At 45.9% G+C, this 21,867-nt stretch overlaps 1 protein-coding gene across 1 annotated transcript; it reads left to right on the forward strand.

Moving 5' to 3' along the window:
* Nucleotides 1-1,225: 1,225 nt before the first annotated feature.
* tarbp1 (TAR (HIV-1) RNA binding protein 1) lies at nt 1,226-18,794 on the forward strand. Its single transcript, XM_012816940.3, has 29 exons — nt 1,226-2,275; nt 2,387-2,484; nt 2,571-2,640; nt 2,829-2,977; nt 3,308-3,360; nt 3,515-3,612; nt 4,005-4,140; nt 4,412-4,508; nt 4,718-4,807; nt 4,944-5,121; nt 5,558-5,827; nt 6,008-6,105; nt 6,320-6,478; nt 7,037-7,215; nt 7,432-7,660; nt 7,959-8,147; nt 8,461-8,660; nt 8,801-8,872; nt 8,995-9,106; nt 9,307-9,417; nt 9,773-9,925; nt 10,145-10,231; nt 10,525-10,745; nt 10,945-11,026; nt 11,183-11,354; nt 11,772-11,951; nt 13,137-13,261; nt 14,050-14,186; nt 17,302-18,794. The coding sequence occupies exons 1-29, from the start codon at nt 1,357-1,359 to the stop codon at nt 17,456-17,458; spliced, it is 4,821 nt and encodes a 1,606-aa protein (XP_012672394.2). The 5' UTR covers nt 1,226-1,356; the 3' UTR covers nt 17,459-18,794.
* The last annotated feature ends 3,073 nt before the right edge of the window (nt 18,795-21,867 follow it).

Raw genomic sequence — 21,867 nt, forward strand, 5'->3', positions numbered from 1 at the left:
CATCCAAACCTCTGTTGAGCCCAAACCAATGGAAGAGAAGAAGGCCCAGAGGAGATTTCCATTCTTACTAAAGTTTTCAAAGATTAAGGCTTGTCTTAATATCAACCTGAAGGTAAAATCTGTGTACTTGCTGCTGTATTCAACTATGAGGTATTGTATGCCATAGAAAGTCATAACAACAAGTTAAGGTACAAGAATTTCATACATATTTCAGTTTTGGGTGTAAATAAGGGTGAAAATTATCTTTTCAAAATTCTATTCAATGTCAGTTATGGTGTCATTTGTTCATGCATGTTTTCTCATTTATCAGAGGTCCAAGTCAGGTGGTAAGAAGTCCCCCAGCTTGGATCAGGACTTGGATCCCCCCTCTACTGATGCTGACACAAGTATATCTGTTTATCTGCAACACATATAATTATTCTGCATATAAAATATACTAAAGTTTAACTTTGTAAAGAAACGTTATCATTTTCATTTCTCTTTGGTTTAGCTGTCCTATGTGCAGGCTGCTTTCCCTTTGTTGCCCCAGCTGCCTTACGGAGGGACAAGACATCTACTACCCCGGGTTCACCAGAGAAGGGGCCTCGCAAGGGATTCTTCCAGAGGATTATTTCTTTAATGTCTAGAAAATCATCTAAGATATCTCCAGAGGCAATTTGATTATTATTCCTAATAAACACAAATCATAATGCATTGCACTAAAGTTAGTGGAAATTCTGATTTTTAAGTGATACCTTGGTTGTAGTCTATAGTATATGGTATTTAATTATTCAACTTTCTTTTTTTAAATCAAAGTAAAATAAATTCTACAAGTTTGCATGAGTCACCAGTCCTTGTTCTATTTGCTACAGTAGGTGTACACAGGTTGGAGCCTGAGGATCAATAGCATATGTTTGGATTATCCTGTTACAAATAATCATGCAGGATTGATATTATACTTAAACAGGTTGTTATGTAATAGTGCCTTTAATTGGCAGGAAATTTAGGCTAAGTCACCCCTTGAGAACAATTGAATGATCCTCATAACAACATAATCCATGTAGCCTAAATGTATCTACTCATTGATACAAATTTGAAAAGAGTTGGAAATCAATAATACTGGTTATATACCACTTAAACAAAAAAACTGGGATAGCATGATGACTTCAGTCAATACAGATCAGTACGTTGAAGGCTATTGAAATTCTGAATCCTCCGATCTGACTCGCGCTGAGCTTTTGACGTCACTGAAAATGCTGTCAGTCTGCGCATGTGTGATAAAGATTTTTGAGATGTGTCCGGAAGTCGTGGTCTGGGGAAAGCGTGGGTCTCAACAACGGAGTGCATCTTGTAGGGTGTGTAGTGTAATATTTCAGAATGTCCTCTCTTTTGATAAATGAAATTTTAACGAATTGCACCTACACAGACAAGATTTTAGAGTCGTTTATCTGGCCGATAGACTCGTTGCCAGATTTGGAGAGGATTGAGGCTGTTAACATATTGATTGAGGCATGTAATGTGAGAGGCTCTGAGGAGAATCGGGATAAATTATCGCCAGGAGTGAGAGCTCTCTTGTGGGATAGGTGTATACCACTTTTAAGGCAAATCTCAGAAAATGGTTTACATAAAAACGAGCCCGGTTTGAAGGCGCTTCATGCTCTCTGTCGCCTGCTTAGCAGCTGTTTAGCTCTCCTCTGTGACTCTGGGGAGGTAGAGAAGCTGACTATGATCACCTTACCAGTATTTCAAAACTTGGAAGGGGAGGATTGCACCCAAAGCAAAGGACAGTTTGACATAGACGTAGCAGTAGAGGTTCTGGCGGTTCTGCTACCATCATTGACGTCCGACTTGGAGTTGTTAGTAAAGTTGACATCATGCATTCTGTCAGCAGTGAAGGTCCTGTCTGATGACCGAGTGTCAAAAATCCTCGTCCGTGTTTTGTTTACGCTTCTCAACTGTGTTAATGACAGAAGCAGAACAGACATTCTCCAGCGCCTATGGCTGGATCTATGCACTTGGCACGAAAGCGAGAAGAACATGACCGTGACAGCTCGGACATTATTGTGCCTTATTGCCGTGTCAGACTACCTCTTCACACCTAGCGAAATGTCTTTACTTCATGACCGTCATAACTACCTCTCAGACCCTAGATTGTCACAATCGTTTTGGGTAATTATTCAGTCCGGACTGACCCACAGAGATAACGTGGCGCGCAAGCGAGCCCTGTACTTGTTGAAGAAATGCGTCGCGCTGTCCGAGGCGGAGAACATGGAGTTTCTCGCATCGTCAGACGGAGGTGAGATGTAATATAGTCAACAGGTTTCTGTCATAGTTCTCTGTTAAGTCATTCTCCAGTCAATGTCAAGAAGCAGGTTGTAAAAGATGCTTACTAACGGTTCTTTTGAAGAGATGTGCTTTTTCAGATGGACACCCAGCAAAAGTCAAGTACTGCAGAAATTCTGGCAGGATTATGTATTGGTTATGGAGACTCTGGAAGAAAATCAGGTAGCATTGATCTCTTGCTGGTTGAAAAAAAAATAACCAATCCTAACCTCTGGATTGCAGTCAAGATTATATGTATTATTTTCCAGATTCATGTGGTGCGTCCTGTACTGAACCGACTTAACACATTGATTGAAACAACAGCAAGCGGCAAGAAAGGTGAGTTTCCCACAGCCAACTAATTTCTTCAGTGCTTCAGTCGTATACAACTCCACCATGAGCCATGACAACCCCCTTTGCCTCTCTCTCTCTGTGTGTGTGTGTGTGTGTGTGTGTGTGTGTGTGTGTGTGTGTGTGTGTGTGTGTCTGTGTGTGTGTCTGTGTGTCTGTGTGCGCGCCTCTCTCAGATGCTGCCCTGGTGCACCCTTCATGGTTGCTGTGTGTGTACCAGCGTATGTTCCACAGCGAGAATAAGGCAGTGATGAAGGAGGGAGTGCACCACTTGCTGGAGCTAGAGTTGCTGAAGTGTCCAGTCTTCGCCCTGGCTTTCTCACAGGTTTGATGCTCCTCTCTCTTAATCACGCTTTCCATGCTCAGGTTGTCTCTTAAGACCCAGAGGAGTGAGATTGAGTGAGCTACTTAAAGGTGCCGTTCGTGACTCTAATCCAGTGGAGTTTTTGTCAAATTTAGCAAATTGCACCTCACCGGAATCTATCTTTAAATTCATGCCAGAACTTCTTAAAGTTTGACTTTCATCTGTGCCTTGTGAATACATCCAAGGCCCCTGTATTGGAGTTTTGACTTGCTATTTGTCTACTGATGTAAATAACATGATTTAAGTTAGTACCATGGCATTTTGTATTCTCACACCTTTTTTTTTTTTTAGTTCATTGTTGGCCCTTTCATGGATGTCTTGTCTGACAGCACTCTCTACCACAGGTTAGAAAGAACCTTCACTTAACTTTGTGAAAGATATCGAGACTCATCTGATGTTGAAGCACTTTGTTGTTGTGTTCTGGTTCATTCTGTGGTTTATTTTAATGTTGAGGTTAAAAGAGAAGAATCATAACCAGCTCTTGCAATTTATTTGTAGGTCAACCAATCAAATCATTGGGGAGTGTCCTGAAGTTGGGCTGAAGCTTCAGGATTTCTTGGTCAACTTCTTTGGCAGTTTACCCGAAGAACACAAAGGTATACTTAAAAATATCAAACCTCTCTGAAAGGTCAGAGGTCAGTTGTCGACGCACTCTTGCCAATTCAACCAGTTTTATTTATAGTGCATACAAAGCTATGTATTGGACTGTTATCTGGTTTTAGGAAAACTTTTCCACTCTTCTTCCCATTCTCTTTCTGTTACTCTGTCCATCTATTCCCACAATTTTTTTCTTTTCATGTCAGCTTTCTCTGACTTTCAAGTCGCTCACTCATTCACTCACTCACCCTGTCTCCTTACTCCTTCCGCTCATGTTAATATCTAAGTCCCATTTCTTCTATCTCTCTCTCTATTTCACATACTAACAATTTTCGCCTAAATTATAGAGCAAATTTAGAGGATGCTATTTAACGGCTCTGCTGTTGTCTAGGCTCTGTGCTTCTGCAGCTGATCCAGCGAATGGGATCTCGGCACTGGTGTGCAGTCCCCCTCCTCTTCCTCTCCCAGGCCTTGGCTCGACTCCTTCCCAGCCCACTACTGGGCCCAGATGGGCTACAGGCACTGAGGTAGTCTGAATCAAATTTGAGTGATTGGGATAAAAATTTTGAATTAATAAATGAATATGACAAGGGATCAAAACTGAAGTTGGAAATGGTTGAATGGTTTGAAGCACATTGCCAAAAGTTCTCTTCAGTCAAAAGACACTGATTTTTCACTGGATGAGCATTCATCAGTTAAGCAAAGTTGTACACTAAAATACATTTAATTGATCATTTTTTTTGCACTCCTCCTCTGAAGTTGTTTGTTATTGGTAAACCATGTGTCTCTCTTTTGTAGGGAGGTCCTGCGCTGCACGATGATCACTCACCAGGTGCAGCTCAGAGGCGCTGCTCAATGCTTCTTGCTCCACAGCGCCCTCTGTTGGACTGATGTGGTATGTCATCATTTCTGCTGAGTTCTGCTGAGTTTGAAACCTATAATATATTATTTTTATAAGAAATCCATGTTATCCATGTCCATGTTATACCTTATGGAAGCAGGAAATTGATTCATCAGCTTAGGAAACTGAATTAGCCTTTGTAAGACTGTATGCATTACCCCAACCTTATAATGGCTCATATTCCCTCTGTCGCTTTTCTATAGCAAGCAGTGACTCTGGAGGAGGTGTTTAGCTTCCTTGTTCACTTTCGTTACGATGAGTCGCTGTGCCGAGGAACGGCACTGTGGAAAGAGGTAGAGTTCTTCAAATATGGCTGGTCTCGGAACTAAACATGAGTTTGATCATGTCAGTAAACCATAGCTTACACATGTCTGTATTTCAGTTACTCATTTTATATTCTAAATCCGTTATTTAAATTCATCTACTCAGGTCTGTGATTGGTTTGCGAATAATAAAGGAAAGTTCAGGTCAGCCATGGGGAAATCAGGCACTATGACACCACAGGAGGCAGAGCTGACCAGTGCAGCCACAGAGGTGGAGGTGGCCTCCTTGCAGAGCTACACCCAGCACCGACTGGAGGCTTTCCTCACCGTACCGGCCAGCACAGGTGAGTGCCTGAGAGAGGGAGCAAGATCAGGGAGGAGGCCCTTCACAGCCAAGAACAGGCTGTCAGTGGAAACGAATGGCAATGGAGTAGAAACCATCAAACATACAGAAGTCTATTGCTTCTCTTTGAAGATAATGTTGTATATTATTTCATGGTGTTAAAAGTGTGACCTTTGAGAGAAGTTACTTAGGCTGCACTAAAGGTCACATATAGCATTTCTGTGGACAGCTGACTCAGCTAAACTGGTGTTGTGGTAGCTGGGAGTGGGTGCTCCATAAACCTGAAGATGGCCCTAACAGCTACTCCTACCTGCAGAGCTGTAGCGTGAATCTGTGAACAGTATCAGTTAGGCCCCAGAGCGTGAAAGGGAAGGGTAAAATCCATGTCTGCATAAATGACTGAGCCCAGCTGTGTATTTTTATTATGTTACTTCCAGAGCAGACAGACAGCCTGCCAGACAGTGGAGAAGCAGAGCTCCTGTCCCTGGCCATCCTCCTCTCAGCAGACGTGGAGGAGAGTCCAGGCAGAGACGGCGGTACACAGGAGACTCTGGAGCGCCTCCTGCTCCCCCTACTGGACGTCCTGCGTCGGCTCAGCACCAGCCTCTACCTGCCCCTGCGGAAGAGTGACAAGAGCCTGCAGCTGCTGCTGCGCCTTCTCAAGCTGCGGAGGAGTCGAACAGGCACAGACCCAGAGACCAACGCAGGTGTGTGTGTGTGTGTGTGTGTGTGTTTGTGTGTGTGTTTGTTTGTTTGTGTGAATGTGTAGGGGATGGGAGTGTTCTATGGGAGTGTGGCAATATTGACTGTTTCCTTCTTACTTCCCATACTGTTTTCATGTCCCACATTCATGTTTGGTTGTGGTTGTTGTTGTTTTCCTGACACAGATGATTGTGTAGCAGCCACGGTGTCAGCTCTGGTGCTGACCGTGGTGGAGCCAGTTCAGAACTTCATCGCCCGCAGGCTGACTGGGGAGCTGCAAGAGGTGAGCCCCCAAACACTCTATTTATCTCCTTCTGCCTTTATTCATCTACAGTATATTGTTCCATCAATCTGTCTGTTTGTCTGTCTATTTAGATGCCAACCTGTCTTTATGCGCATACTGGCCACATGCGTTTTTCTCTGGTGCTCCTTTGCTCTCTCCCACGGTTTCTTCATTCCTCCTGTCTGAGTCTCCCTGCCTCCTGTGTCTTTGTCAGGTGTGTGATGTTGAGCGCGCGGGGCTGTATCTGGCTGTGCTCAGAGAGCTGTTGCAGGAGTTCAGCGGGGTGCCGTGGTACCATGGCAACATGCAGCAGAGCTTCCTGCCCGGCCTCAGCGCGGGTAGCCTGAGGACCCTGAGCGAACCCTCTGAGCAGGTACCCCACAGCCAGCCCCTGCTATACACGCCACACACAGAGCCTCTGCCATACACACACCACACACAGCCAGCCCCTGCCATACACGCCACACACAGAGCCTCTGCCATACACACACCACACACAGCCAGCCCCTGCCATACACGCCACACACAGAGCCTCTGCCATACACACACCACACACAGAGCACTTACTGAAGAAATGCCTCCCTCATATCTCCCGGCAGTTAGAGATTTTGTAATGGTTCTTTTAAGGATTGAAGTATATAGCTAGGGTTAGTTTTCTTGAAATTAGCATATTTTTGTGTTACGAAGAGGTGCTGATTATGTGTGGCAGGTTCCATTTCTGCTGCTCTCCTGAGCTTAAATGATTAATGATTTATTTTCCTGGACGTCCTCTGTGTGTATGGACGCCTCCACAATAGACAGCTAATGTAAACACTTTCCTTGTTTCTTATAAATTTGCTGTGAGCACTATCCCCGCAAAGAATCGCAAACTGTGCCTCTGTGCGTGTGTGTGTGTTTATGTCTCTTCATGTCTGGATGTGTGTTTCCACAGGTGCCCTCTGTCCGTGGGCAGGTGCAGAGGGCCGTGGCGATGGCAGTGCTCTCTCTGCTGTGTGAGGTGGCCCGTGGCAAAGTGTTTAATGCCAGCCTGTCTCTAGGCTCCCTCAGAGAGCACTTCTACCGCCCCGAGCACCTCAACCAGGCCTTGCTAAAGCCCGTGGCCACAGCAAGGTTTGTGGGACACGAATCTCTTCTCTTTCTGCATTGTGTTGTGCAGTTTACAGAATATAGAACAATTGTGTTAACATAGTAGGATGTTGGTTACATGAATTAGTTACATTAATATATTAATAACGTTATTGCATAGTTTAAGTTTTCTGATATTTATCACTGTTTTATAATCATTGTATATCGTCAGTGATGTGTGTTGTTATTATCTCTGTCCAGTGATGTTGATGACAGCCCCCTGCTTCGAGACTGGGGCCGTGTTGCTGCCCATTTCATTGGTGACCAGTGGACCTGTCTGAGCTTCCTGCAGCAGGTTGCTGTCCCCGTGACTCCCCTGGAGGCCCCTGGGCTCCGTGCGGCCCTGCAGGCTGCGGTGGAGGCCCTCTCTCTGCTGCCCAGTGATCTGGTGCTGCCTGTACTGGACTTCATGGCCTCTGTGCTGCCACAGGTTGGCTCCATACATACACATTCCACTACATGAGGCTTTCTGATATATCTCAGGCTTTTATTACAGCGAAGATGACAGGATAGGACCCCTGACAGAACCTTATTGGACATATTTGAATCATCCCACTCATTCATTCATTTTATTTCTGATCTGTAGTCTGAAATTTGTTATGTAAACAGGAGTGCACGAGAAGCATTTTTCATATGAACTGGCTTGTCCTCATCTATGATAAATAAATGATATGGTGATAAAGTGAGTGGTCCTAAAAGTCACGGCACTAACACTCTCTGTCCACTAGATGGCGGTGTGCGAGGAGAATCATTGTGTGGAGGCGGTGGCTCTCAGCTGGAAGGTGGTGCAGGGGCTAAGCAGCAACGCCCATGACTTCTGGCCTGCGCTGCAGGCGTTCGTACGGCTGGCCTTCCACAGAGCCGCCTTGGATCTGATCCCAGAACAGGCCCCCATGCTCACCACCACCATACAGCAGGTCAGGAGGCCCAGGCTAGGAGAGGATGGAGATATGGACAAAGAGAAAAATGTAGTTGTAGAGATGTAGTTTCACAAATAGTGAGACTGAGTAGACCAATCAAGACAAACAAAAAGAGCAAGAGATGGAAGACTGATACAGTGACTCATAAAACATGAGTCATAAATGTTCCAAAAATGACTCATAATGTTGTTATAGTTGTACTGTCAGTTCGACACAGTTTCTCAAATGATCTCATAAATGTATAAATTATGTAGTAAATTATGTACAAGCATGTTAAAATAGTAACATGAGTATGTGGCTCTTTGCCCAGATTGGCTGTGAGCTGATGGAGCTGTCGGAGGTCAAATCTGGCGTGTTCAACACCCTCATCAGCCACTGCTGCCGCACCTGGCTGCCTTCTGACCCAGGAAGTGAAGCTCGGGATGACGCACGGTTCTCCAGTGCTCTCACACACCTGGACATCCTGAAGGAGGCATGCCTGCATGGGCCTGTGTTTAGGAGAGACCAGAGGTGATGATGTAGCCTCTTTTCTGCTCCCCTGTCCTCTCCTCTCCTGTCCCTGCTGCCTAAAGCAACAGTGTTTGTGTTTCCCCCCCCATAACATTCAGTAATCAGTGTGAGTTGTGCTAACAGTTAGCTTATTTTCAAAGGCTGATACAGGAAGTCCAGGTTTATGTGGAGCAGCTTGGAGATCAGTGTGCCGCCAACTTGGCTATTACCAGGTGAGCCAGTCCGAGCCTGAGGAAATTAAAATATGAAAATACTTCAGTTGTTATAGGCTTAGTTGTTAGTATGTGTAATATAAAAGTATTCTAACATTGTTCTCTTGTCTTTTTCTTGCCAGAGATGAGCAGTTCCCACGTGTTTGTGTGCTAGCCTTTCTCAGCCGCCTGCAGCCATCCAATGAGCTCCACCAGGCACTCCTAGAGAAGCTGGTTCTGCAATTAGTGGAGAAGGTGCTTTTTTTGTGGGCTCACATGAGAAACTTGGACTTATTGTCTTGTTTGTGTGTGTATGTGTATGTATGTGTGTGTAGGTTATATAATATGTTTCAATGAGTGTGTTGTCAGCATTTTTTTTTTCTAATATGGTGTGTGAATATCTCTAACCACCCCCCTTCCTCCCCTGAACCCCTTCCTCTCTCTCACTCTGAAAGGATAAAGGGATAGCCAAATCAAAAGCACGTTACTATAGCAACTCCTTGCAACACCGCATAAGGAACAGGGTGTGGCAGACCCTGCTGTTGTTGCTGCCCAAACTGAGAAGGGTGAGACAGCTTCTATATTTCTCATCAGTCTCCCATTCTCCCTTTGTCCCTCTAAATCATCTATTCTTCATTTCTAACCATCTCTCTGCACCTCCATCTCTCTATCTGCCCTCTCTCCCATTGCATCTTTTAGCTTCCTATCTGCCCCGCTCTCTCTTCATTCACTCTTCCTCTCTCTTTCTCTCTCTCTCCCTGTCTCTCTCTCTCTCTCTCTCTCTCTCTCCTCCTCCTCTGTCTCCTCAGGTGTTGTTTTTTCACCCGTCACTCTCCTTCTGTGCACACAGCACAGCACACCGCCCCTCCCTTCTCCGTTGTTATGACTCCTGGGCATTGTTGTGTCTGTGTCTGTCTGCAGGAGTTTGTTGTGGGGACGCTGCTGGGCTACGCCTTTGAGGCGGGCTTCAGCAGTAACCAGGCCTCCGTGAAGTACCTCATAGAGTGGGCCATGGTGCTCATGCTCTACCACAACCCCTCGCATATGGACCACTTCTGGGCCTGCTTTAGTGGTGTAAGACCATTCACATATACACACACACACACACACACACACACACACACACTCACACTCACACTCACACTCACACTCACACTCACACTCACACTCACACTCATACTCATACTCATACACATACACACACTCTCACACTCACATACACACACACAGGGTCATGGTTTTGTGAGTACATGTTGTGATGGTAACCCATCTCCTCTCCTACTCTGTGTTCAGGACCAAGAGAAGACTAAGACTAGTATCTGCACCTTCCTGTCAGTGCTGGTGCACATGAGCATCCTGCTGCCAAGACTGGAGGACCAGGTGAGAGAGGAGAGAGAGGTGTAGTCTGGACCAGATCTGCCCCTCCGGCTTTGTAGAGAATGTTAGATGATCCACCATAAACTTGCACAGGAAATATTCACTGCTGACCAATAGAAATACTGAATTGTCTCCTGTACATGTATTCTTTTCTTTGTGTCTTTCGTCTTGATTTAATTCTCTCTCTCTCTCTCTCTCTCTCTCTCTCTCTTTCTCTCTCTCTCTTTCCTTTTCTTTCTTTCTCTCTCTCTTCCTCTCCCTTTCTCTCTCCCCCTCTCTTTCTCTCCGTCTCCCAGACAGGACAGTGGCGTAAAGCCCTGGAGGTGATACTACTGTGGTGTTTCAGCCATAACTTCAGTGTGCGTCTGTACGCCCTCCTGGCCCTGAAGCGGGTGTGGGGACTGGAGGGCCCACGGGCCGCGGCTGAAGGGGTCCCGGGCGGAGCGGACGCTCTCGGAGGGCTGGCCACCATCATCCAGGCCTGTCTGAACCAGGCCGAGGCCATGCAGAACACAGGGTGAGTCAGTGGATGGGTTTTTTGTGTATACATGTGCTTGTATGTACTTGTCTGTGACAGTGACTGTATAGAAGACAGCATCAGAATTTGAGTTCTGAGGTCTGTATGTATATGTGTGCGTCTATGCATGCGTGCGTGCGTTAGTGCGTGCGTGTGTGTGTGTGTGTGTGTGTGTTTAACAACCATTGTTTCTCTGTAGAAATGCCATGAAGAACTGGTCCAGGATACAGGAGCATTTCTTCTTCAGTGCATTCCACCCACTTAGGGATTATAGCGTGGAGGTAGGTTGCATTACTGTTTTACTGGATTATTATTGTTACTGAATGTTGTTCTTGGTGGTAGTGGCAGATATTCATGACATGTGCACTTCCCACACCCCTTTACTTCAGGAAATTCACAATCCTTGTCCTTCTGCTATATTCTATTTCTCTTCCCAGACCATTTTCTACTCATTCCCCCGCTTGTCTGAACTGTCAGACGATGAATGGATACCTCCGTGGAAGTTTGAGAAGATGGCGGTGTTCTCGGCAGACTCCTCGCTCCCTGTGAGGAACCCAGTGCCAGATCTTAGCCAGATGCATCCTGGAGACTGGATCCAGCAGGACAAAGGTACGGCCAGTGGGTGGCAGCAGAGAGCATAAACGAGCAGCATCTAGGCATGGTAATGTCTTGCAGCAGCATTTCCAGTCTTTAGTGTTTGATAGCTAACTTCCCCTGAGGACAAATCGGATTACTGCAACATATTCTGATCTACAGTGAGAGGTGGAGAAATGTCAGAATGATGTTGCATTTTGAGCTGAATTGATTGATAATGCCTGACTAAGCCCACAGAGTCAGCATAGGCGTGTGCTGTTTCAGTGAAGCCCTTGGTATAAACAAACATGCCAAGTCAGTGCATATATTTTGTGTCGTACATGTAATGTGTTTGTGTTGGTATTGCAGTAGCATGCAATAGCATCTAAGTGCAAATGTGAGCGTAGCTTTTCCACTCTCATGCACTGAGCTGCTGTCTGTCTGCCTGTACAGGTGAGCTGGAGCCGGAGGATCGCTGGACGGAGGTGCAGAAGAAGATCACCGCCTGGAGGCTGAGCTTCCACGAGCAAGAGCCGCAGCTCGCAGCCCAGCAAAGGGCACTGCGCCTGGGCAAACTCACTAGTGCCCTCCTGGTGGTCGCCTCGCTCATCGACAAGCCCACCAACCTCGGAGGTATGGGAAGAGATTTGTTGACGACAGTGGGTCGTCTCCCCACCCCCCACCCCCCCACCCCCCACACTGAGATAGATGCTCATCAATCCTCTCTGTCAGAATGTGATTTTATTCAGAACTGACAACGGGTGTCAGATTGAATATGAGAGGCGGCAAGCAGGAGCCTCATCATTGGCTGCAACCAAAAGTCAGAATGAATGTAATACATAACAATGACGGTTTACTTCCTCGCTACTTCCCAGATAAATCCCCCTAGCGTGTGCACATAACTTGTTTAAAACTAGACGCACTGGTGATTCATTTTGATTCTCAGAAGTCAACTTTCCAGAGTCCTGCGCCCTTGAAGTTTATCAATAGACACCATTTGCAAAACATCAAACTGAAAATCTGGTTGTAGCGAAAAGCATCAATTTAGTCAGTTTGACTTCTTTAAGCAAACTAAACATATTCTTTGTTCCTTGCTTTGAAGTGCACTTAAGGGCAATTTTCATGCCTATTAACCATGAGTCTCTTGGCAAGGGTGTGTTTTTGTCTGCCAACCCACTTGTGTGTGACTGAGGTTTAGAGCTCTCACACGGCTCAAAAGTGTCTGGCTGGTTTTGTTGCTAGGCTCAGGTGCTATGACCTACCACTTTCATCAGGCAAACACTGCCCGGACCAAAATACGTGAAAAAAGCTTTAGCTTCAATCTCTCCGTGTGCTTGGATAAATACAGGCAGGCATCTGTCATAAAAGGTGTATTTTGGGCTGTGCCCTAGCCTATCAGTATGTTGCTATGATCTTGATTGGCTTGTATGTATGTGGTTTATTTACGGGAAGACCCATTATAAAAGCCAATATTGACTCCCAACAATGGCCTACCCAAAAATGAATAGATGAAATGTAAGTAACTCTCTCAATCGCTACTGCACGAGTGCCCCGCGAGCGCTGTTTATCATCAGGTTCCTGAGAATGGTGCCTGTACGTGGTGTTGCGTCATTGCCACTGATAATGATTGGTCTGTATGTTCAGCCTGCTCGGAGTCTGTTACATTCTGTTTGTATATTGCTCTACCATTTGATTAAGTTCTGTTTGGAAATTTCGCAAGAACAGAATCCACATAAAGCCACACAAAGCCCCTGTGGCAGAAGGTGTGAGCCTGAACCCACCACCACCTCCGTATCTTTTTGTTTTGTCTGATCACAGGGCTGTGTCGCACCTGCGAGATCTTCGGGGCCAGCGCTCTGGTGCTGGACAGCCTCCGCCATGTCAGTGACAAGCAGTTCCAGGCTCTGAGCGTCTCCTCGGAGCTGTGGCTCCCGCTGCTGGAGGTGAGGCAGGCAGGCAGGCAGACAGACAGGCACAGGCCTTCTCTGGAGCGGTGTTTGACTGGTTATAACTGTATTTTTATTGCCTTATTTATTTTCTGAATTGTACAATAAAGCACCTGTAAGTCAAAGAACAAACACAGTCCCACTACAAGTTTATACTTCATACAATACAGAGACAGGCCCTCTTTTGAATCCCCTTGGACTGGTAATAACTGTAGTTTTGTTGCCTTCTTAATAGCCTGCATTGGTTATAACTAGTTGTATTGCCTTATTTATTATCTTCATTGGTTATAACTAGTTTTATTGCCTTATTTATTATCTTCATTGGTTATAACTGCTGTTTTATTGCCTTCTTTATAGCCTGCATTGTACAACATAGCACCAGTTAGCCAAAGGACAAACATAGTCCCACTGCAAGTTCATACTTCACAGTACGATAAAGAACATTCTCTAAATACAGAAACAGACACACAGACCCTCTCTCAAATCCCCTTTGATTGGTTTTCAGCGTAGTTTTTATTGTTAGTTAGTAATTCGTTTTATTGACCTCTTAATTGTGTGCATTGTACAGTATAGCACCAGGACAAGCATAGTGATGGAGGTTTATACCTCATACGATCATTCACTTCAGTATATGTTTAGATCATTTATTTAATAGTAGAAGGCAAAGTGCCATGTGTTTTGGTAATCTACTGAGTGGAGAGGCTGTAGAGGAAGTGTGAGCATGCTAGGCAAAAATAAGGGCTTCCCTGAGACTCCTAGTAAGCTGCTCTCATTACTCTTCTCAGGTGAAGCCTGCCGACTTATCAGCCTTCCTGCAGGGGAAGAAGACAGAGGGCTACTGCATCGTGGGAGTGGAGCAGACAGCCAACAGCCAGAGCCTGCAGGACTACAAGTTCCCCGAGAAGACTCTCCTGCTGCTGGGGTAAAGAGATGCCAGTCACGTGACACCACCCGAGATAGCAGCAGCAGCAGCAGCAGCAGCAGCAGCGGCCCCAGATTATCCCTAATGATTAGGAGAAATCTTTCATTTCATGGGGAAAGGGCTGCTGCGTGTGCTGCTACTGCTGCTGCTGCTGCATCAGACACAGAATGGATGTGTAAGCAGTTTGTGCTTGTCAGGTCTTACTGCTTTACTATGCCAGTGCACAGCTCCTGAACATGCAGTATTGCAGCCAAGTGCAGAGTTTGGGGGAGAAGTGAAGACAGTAAAACACACCACTGTATACAGATACTTACAAGCACGCACTCAAATCCTGTATATGCACACAGACACGCACATTCCCTCTACACACTCACGTACCCTGAAGCACCTTTCACATACCAAGCCCGTTAATGTGTCAGGTAAAAACAACAATACAGGATAGATACGATATTTTCATTCCCACTCAGTCTTCCATATCGGTAAAGTCACGGAGATCATGGATTCCCACCTGACTGTAAACGGGATGCTACGGAGCGCGAACTTCCGCAAGGAAAGTAAAACTAACCATGAACTTGCCTTGCTATCTCTAGTTTAGGGAACCATCTTAACAGTTGGCAGTTGCTAAGGTGTGTTGATATTAACAAATTAGCTGCTAAGTTAAACATAGATATTTAGAGGCCAAGCAGAAAGCTGCACAAGCACCCTGAGGGTTTCTACCTTTTCCTGTCATCATTTTTCTTAGTTAAATCGAGGAGACTGTAACGTCAGCTAGATAATTAGCTACCAGTTAAACAGTTTACAGTTAAACAAAAGATTTCTTAGCTAGTTAGCTAGCATAGCCACTAATTAATTAAGACCTTTGTCAGGTTTTTAATGGCACACACGACACACTGGACACTAGGCAACCATAGCAACCAGGAAACACGGTTTGCTGTTTCAGAGTGATCACAGCCACTTGTGGATGATGTTAAATGGCTTCACATAGACATTAAACAATTCTGAAAGACTCACTCACTTCTGAAGGACTTCACTCTTTCTTTCTCTCACGCACACACACACACACACACACACACACACACACACACACACACACACACACACACACACACACACACACACCTATACACATGCATTTCTTTCTTTCTTTCTCTCTCTTTCTCTCACACACACACTCACGCATTCCCTCTCTTTCACACACACACACACACACTCAGGCATTATCTCTCCTTCACACACACACACACACACACACACACACACACACACACACACACACACACACACACACACACACACAAACACACATGTTCTTTTTCTTTCTCTCTCACACACAAACAGACACACACACACACTGCCCGTCGTCATGTGTCTGCCACATACAGGCCACCGTGGGAGCTGACAGGGCTCTTTACTGTAATCAGGCTAATTGAGTGGCGCTCTCAACGGGGCTGTTTCCTCACCTCTGCCTCCTGCTGCACCACGGGCAGACCTGTCCTAGCGTGCCTCTGTTTTAATCTGCTCTCTCCAGGGAGCTCCCGCTCTCTCTCTCTCTCTCTCTCTCTCACACAGACACACAGACACACAGACACACAGACACACAGACACACAGACACACAGACACACAGACACACAGACACACAGACACACAGACACACAGACACACAGACACACAGACACACAGAAACACAGAAACACAGAAACACAGAAACACAGAAACACACAGAAACAGTCACCCAGACACACACCCTCACACACTCACACAAATACTGTCACACATGCACACAAGTACAGACAGAAAGACACACACACACACACACATACAAGCACAGCCATACATCACAGAGATTTTTTAGAGATGAAGCAGATGACACATCACAGCATCCTGATTATGGCAGGCAGAGGACCTTGGTAGAGGACAAACTTTATAGACTTGAGGGAGCAGAAATGACCCAACCAGTTCCTTAAAGAATCCGCTGGTGTGTGTTTACAGTGGTCTGTGTGTAAACATTATTGTGTAAAATGAGATACATGAATTTCCCTGATTGCATGTGTGTGTTTTGTGAGCGTGTGTGATGGAGGCTTTCTTTCCATGGCGCAAACCCTCCATCCCACACGAACACACACACATTTACACACACACACACACACACACACACGTACACACGTACACACACACACACGTACACACGTACAGAAATGTTCCATTCACACAGAGCAGCAATGCCTCCACCCCAGACGCGCACATACACGCATCTACAGAGACGCACTCCTCTCTCATACAAATACATGCATTAGAACAGCTGTTTCTTTTTTGAATCTCTTCATCTTGTGGGCCTTTTCTGTCTTTACGGCTTCATGATGGCCAAGGCCAGGCAAGGTGAAGGCAGCCCTCTCGTGGACTCTGGAGGGCTCTAGCTCTAGTAATCCTGCATTAGATCTAATTAGAGTGCTGCTGCCCCAGCCAACCCGGCCCATCCCTCCTCAGCCCACCCCATCCCTCCTCAGCCCACCCCAACTGGACATTCTCATTCCTCTCAGCCCGATATTGCAGTTAGTCAGTACATAAGGTGGAGTGTCTATTTGATTTTCTGCCATTCAAATGATGTATTTCCGTTATATTATTATCTTGGGGAAATACGTCGGTCTCTCGTGCCCACTAGCTGTCTCTCTCTCTCTCAATTCAGTTTGCATTGTTACTTGAGATAATATCTCGCATCATTTCTTTGTATAGTCAAAGCGCTGGGACAAAGCTCTGTATTGTATAAGATTCATTTCTCCCAGTTGCATTTGGGTGGTATAAGCTTTAGGATGCAATCCATGATTCTGGAGAAAGGTTGTCGATATTTGCGACATTACACCCCTCCCTTTAGTGCTCCCGAAGGAACATTTTGATTGGTGGGAATTGATTATGGCTTAGTCCAAGCCACTATGTTTGTGTCCCAGAGCCAGGACTGTGTACGAACCTGGAAGTCTTTTTTTGAGCGCACACATTGAATGGTCGGGCTGTGAGGAGCAATTTGCTGAATTTGACAAAAAAGTGTGATTAGAATTGTGAACAGAACCTTTATTTCTCACATTTTTAACCCCCCTCCCACTCTCTTTTCTCACCCAACAGTAATGAGAAAGAAGGCATCCCTGCCAACCTACTGCAGCTGCTGGATGTATGTGTGGAGATTCCGCAGCAGGGCGTCATTCGCTCCCTCAACGTGCACGTCAGCGCCGCCCTGCTGGTGTGGGAGTACACACGCCAGCACCTGCAGCCCACCCAGTGAATCTACCCTTGCCCCACCGCTCACCACACCCACTGTCAGTCAGTCCCACCACAAAGACCTTCACAAATGACTACGATCATGGACTACACCTCTAACTCGTTCATCAACACTCAATCCAGTACCAATTCTAGACTGCATACTGCTTGTTTTGGTTTCAAATGAGATTTCCAGCAACTGAATACATTTTGCCACACAGGAGAAGTGTGCTGTGTTCCTGGTCCCTGGTCCACTCACACCAACCCCCCCCCCAACAAAAGGACCCTGACTGACTGACTCATGATTGGATTTACACCTGTGGTTAGGAATCCAATCGCTTGCTGTGCTTTTGCTACACACTGCGCGTGACATTGAAGTCGGTCGTTTGTTTTCCTGTAATCTTGACAAACAAGGCCACAGCAGGCTGGGCTGGGTGCGCTGTGGGCAGAGTGGATATGATGAGGACAGCTTTATTTCCCCCATGACTTGCTCATTTCAGGCTTGAAGTACCTCCTGCTCCCCCTCCCTCCCTCTGTCTCTCTCTCTCTCTCTCTCTCTCTCTCTCTCTCTCTCACCTCTCTCTCCTCCCCCTCTCTCTCTTCCTCTCAGTCCTCCCCCTCTCCCCTCCAACCCCTCTCTCTCACCTGCTCGTTCATATGAAGGGAGAGATAATGAAGTGAACCCTCAGCTAGACCCATCCCAAGAATTACATTAGAATATTCCAGCCTGCACAGGGTTTGGCAGGGCACATCTTGTGACTGAAGAGTAGAGCTTGTTCATTTGCCTTATTGCCTTACTTTGACACAAACTGTGCTCACTTTTTTTTTTTTTTAAATGACTGATTATGTGTTGTATTTTAAATAAATAAACTATTCTTACACATGTAATTCCTTTTTTTGCTCTCAGTTATATATAATCTGTCCTATATGTATCATTTGAGCTGGCAGTTCAGTTGGTAGTAGTTCAAAGATATTGAGGCTCCTCATACTCTACATGCACAAGTGCAAACGGAGCCCTATTCATGAAGACGTAAAACAACTGGCTCAATGGCAAATCCCTGTGATGAACGCATTTAGCGAGGTGATTTGGAACCCACCTTATTCGCCACGCCTAGTTCCGTGCGCAGGTGTGAGGCTGGAGACGTTGGTAGCAGCTTTACCGTTTAGAGGGTCGAAGGGGAAAGTAAATATGACACTAATAGTAATTTTGGTTATATAGACAGCATATGATGAGACTTTAATCGACGGATAAAACCGGGGTATATTGTGGCTGGAAATCGCTAAAGCACATTCGATGGCATGGATTTACATCAAGATTGTGTTTTGAATTTTAAAATACTCCAGACCCGTGGGCACCCTTACACTCAGACACCATCATCTTTCGGACTTTGGACAGTGTGAATGCGGCTGTATTGAGATGGATCCGTCGGAGTATGGGTGGCTTGATCAGAGCGACCCTTTGATGAGTGAGATGCGACTTGCTAGAAATCTGACGGCGTTACGTGTGAACTTAAGTCCTAGGACCAAACTCATTTTGGAGGTGCTGATGGTGCTGATGTGTGTTGGAGCCGTGACAGGTGATAAACTTCTATAGAGTATCGTCTTCATAGTCACATGCTAAGATATTTTAATACATTCAACTTGAAAAGGCCGAAATTATTATCTATGTACTTTAAATAATAAGGATTCTGGAAGAGTCTACATAAGCAATGATAATGAATTCACAAAAAAGACCCTTTGTGCTTATTAAACTTATGCATTGTCAAATTCATTCCTCTACTTTTCATAGGCAACATCCTTGTGATATTGACTGTCGCAGCCACGAAGACATTCCACTGTGTGACGTCAATTCTCATAATTAATTTGGCCATCAGTGACTTCCTTGTGGGAATTGGTGTCATGCCTTTTCTTGCTGTCTCCATCATGAACAATGGCTGGGCGGAGTGCACTGTTAGTAGATCTGTTTGTGAGTTCAATGTGTAGCCTAATGAATAATCATTCACTTAGTTCATTTAATTTATGAGTGAAATAGATAACTTTAAAAAATATATATAAGTAAGTGGGGACAAATTCATTGTTAATTTAACTAATTGAATTATTGATCTTGTTTGCTCACAGGATCTGTGTTATTATGTGGGCTACACCTCGTCTGTGTACTGCACTGCCTCTGTCCTGACCCTAGCTGCCATCGCTCTGGACCGCTACCACTCCATAGTGGACTGCCTGCGCTACAGCTCACGCTGCACAGCTTGGCGGACCGGGACAGTCGTCCTCTGGATCTGGGTTCAGGCGGCTCTCACCAGCTGCCCCCCCCTGATGGGCTGGGGCACGGTGGACTACGTGGGCCCCATGTTCAGCTGCGCCGTGAACTGGTCCAGCAGCACCACCTACACCCTCTTCATGGCCACCCTCTCGTTCCTCTTGCCCGCCACGGTCATCCTCTTCTGCTACGTGAAGATCGTGCGCGTGGCCCGCAGCCACGCTCGGAGGATCCACAACCTGGAGGATCAGCTCAACCGCAACAGGAGGTGCCCTACCGTGTCCCTACCCAACACCAACACAGCCCAGGACACCCATGCTCCGTCCAGACTGGTGTATTATCTTAATGGGGGGTTCCTGACTGAGGGCCCCATGGGTGGGGGTGGAACTGGGTCTGGGTCTGGGTCTGGAACTGGGTCTGGGTCTTCTCTATCTGGTTCTCCGGCCATGCGCTCCTGTAGCGAGTCCAGCACTCAGGGCTCCAGCACCAGCAACAGTTCCAGCTCGGACCGACTGCACACTTTCATGGCCCAGCTCCAGAGTAGCAGCAACCCGCCCCAAAATCCCACCCACCCTTCTCAGGGCCATTCGCATGGCGTCATGCGCCTCTTTATGGTCATAGCTGCCTTCTTCCTGTGCTGGACGCCTTACATCGGCGTGGCCATGGTGCAGGCCACCGAGAAAGCCCTGTCACTGCCCTCCAGCCTGGTCCCGCCCTCTGCCATTACCTTCTCTTATTGGCTGGTGCTGCTGAACTCTGACATCAACCCCTTGCTCTACGCCCTGCTCAGCAAGCGCTTCCAGGGCGCACTTAGGAGCCTGCAGCAGAAGATCCAGGCCAGGCTGGGAGGCCTGGTAGGGAGAGGAGGGGAAGGGGAAGGCAGAAGGGAGGGTAGTCCCTGCTCTGAGGCTGCACCTAGCCACAGTCCCACCCCGGGGGGCACCAGATACTCCTCTGTCTTCACTCTCAACTCCTCTCTGGATAGTTGTAGGGAGTTTGTCAATGATGCGCCGGTCCAAGCTGGCCCCTCTTCCTCCTCGCCACTGTGGTGTAGCTGTGAGAACAGAGGCCCCATGAGGCTAAACTGTCTGCAGGTCCCCTCCCAGCCACAAGGGGGTGACAGACTCCCCCGTCCAACCACCCCTCAGGAGAGACAGGCCACCTTCTTCTTTGGCCAGATCACAGTAAAGGTTGAGCATGACATTTGCTGACAATGAGATAGTCCATGTTAGAAGTTCAGTATATGGAGTCATGCACTCCTAAACTAATAAGTATTCAACGGTCAGGTTTCGGTAGGAAACGTCTTTCTGGTACTATGATTTTAATCACAATCCAAGTAAAAGGATACAAATTTCACTTCCTCTAATTCCATTTCTACCATCCAAGCATACCATACAGAATCTCAAAGCAGGGTCACTGCGGGTTCACCTTCGCAGGCGATTACAGACGTGTAGCATCACACTGCTTTTGTTTCCAGTGATGCCACAACATCTCAAGCTTTACTCAAGATTTCAGACACGCACTTCCATCTTACAGCAAGGTAACCTTGAAAGATGGCAACCCTACTTATTAAGAATACATAACAAATACAAATGCACACCCTATTACTAAATTACTAAAATTCATGTCAAGATTTCAGATGCACCCCTCTCAAGCATATGTAACAAATTACAAATATAGAATGAATGTCCTGACCTCCCTATACATTTAAAAGTATAAGTTACCTACTGATATGTAAATAGTGATTTAAGGTTTAATAAAAAAGACTGTGTAATGCAATGTATTACACATTTTAATTATCATGCTATGTTGAAAGTCCCGTCATGATGCAAGATCCCAGCAATTGGAGTGCCATTGTGTCACTGCTCTGATTGTTTGTTTTGTCATGACATGGGTGTGTGTATGATGCAATATTATTACATATTTTTATCTTCTTTTTAATCAATATCATTTCAGGAAAGCAGTAGGTCAAATATTTTCTGAGTTCATCGTTGAACTGTTGGTTGGCATTTTATTAAAACTGTCCAAAATCAAAGAAAAGAATAATAATAATAAAACCATTATATTGCACATGTGATTACATTTGAAGACAACAGACACCCAATCTAATAAATGGAGTTTTCATTTATTCTCGCTATAAGTATTCTTTTCCTCAAATGTGATAACCATATGTT

The sequence above is a fragment of the Clupea harengus genome, chromosome 13 (assembly GCF_900700415.2).
Source record: "Clupea harengus chromosome 13, Ch_v2.0.2, whole genome shotgun sequence".
NCBI lineage: Eukaryota > Metazoa > Chordata > Actinopteri > Clupeiformes > Clupeidae > Clupea > Clupea harengus.

Excerpts from the sequence above, each read along its gene's own strand:
- tarbp1 (XM_012816940.3), top strand. The coding sequence starts at position 1,357 with ATGTCCTCTCTTTTGATAAATGAAATTTTAACGAATTGCACCTACACA. Across the intron at positions 3,613-4,004 it reads TTTACCCGAAGAACACAAAG|GCTCTGTGCTTCTGCAGCTG; the intron begins GTATACTTAAAA and ends GCTGTTGTCTAG. Across the intron at positions 5,828-6,007 it reads AGACCCAGAGACCAACGCAG|ATGATTGTGTAGCAGCCACG; the intron begins GTGTGTGTGTGT and ends TTCCTGACACAG.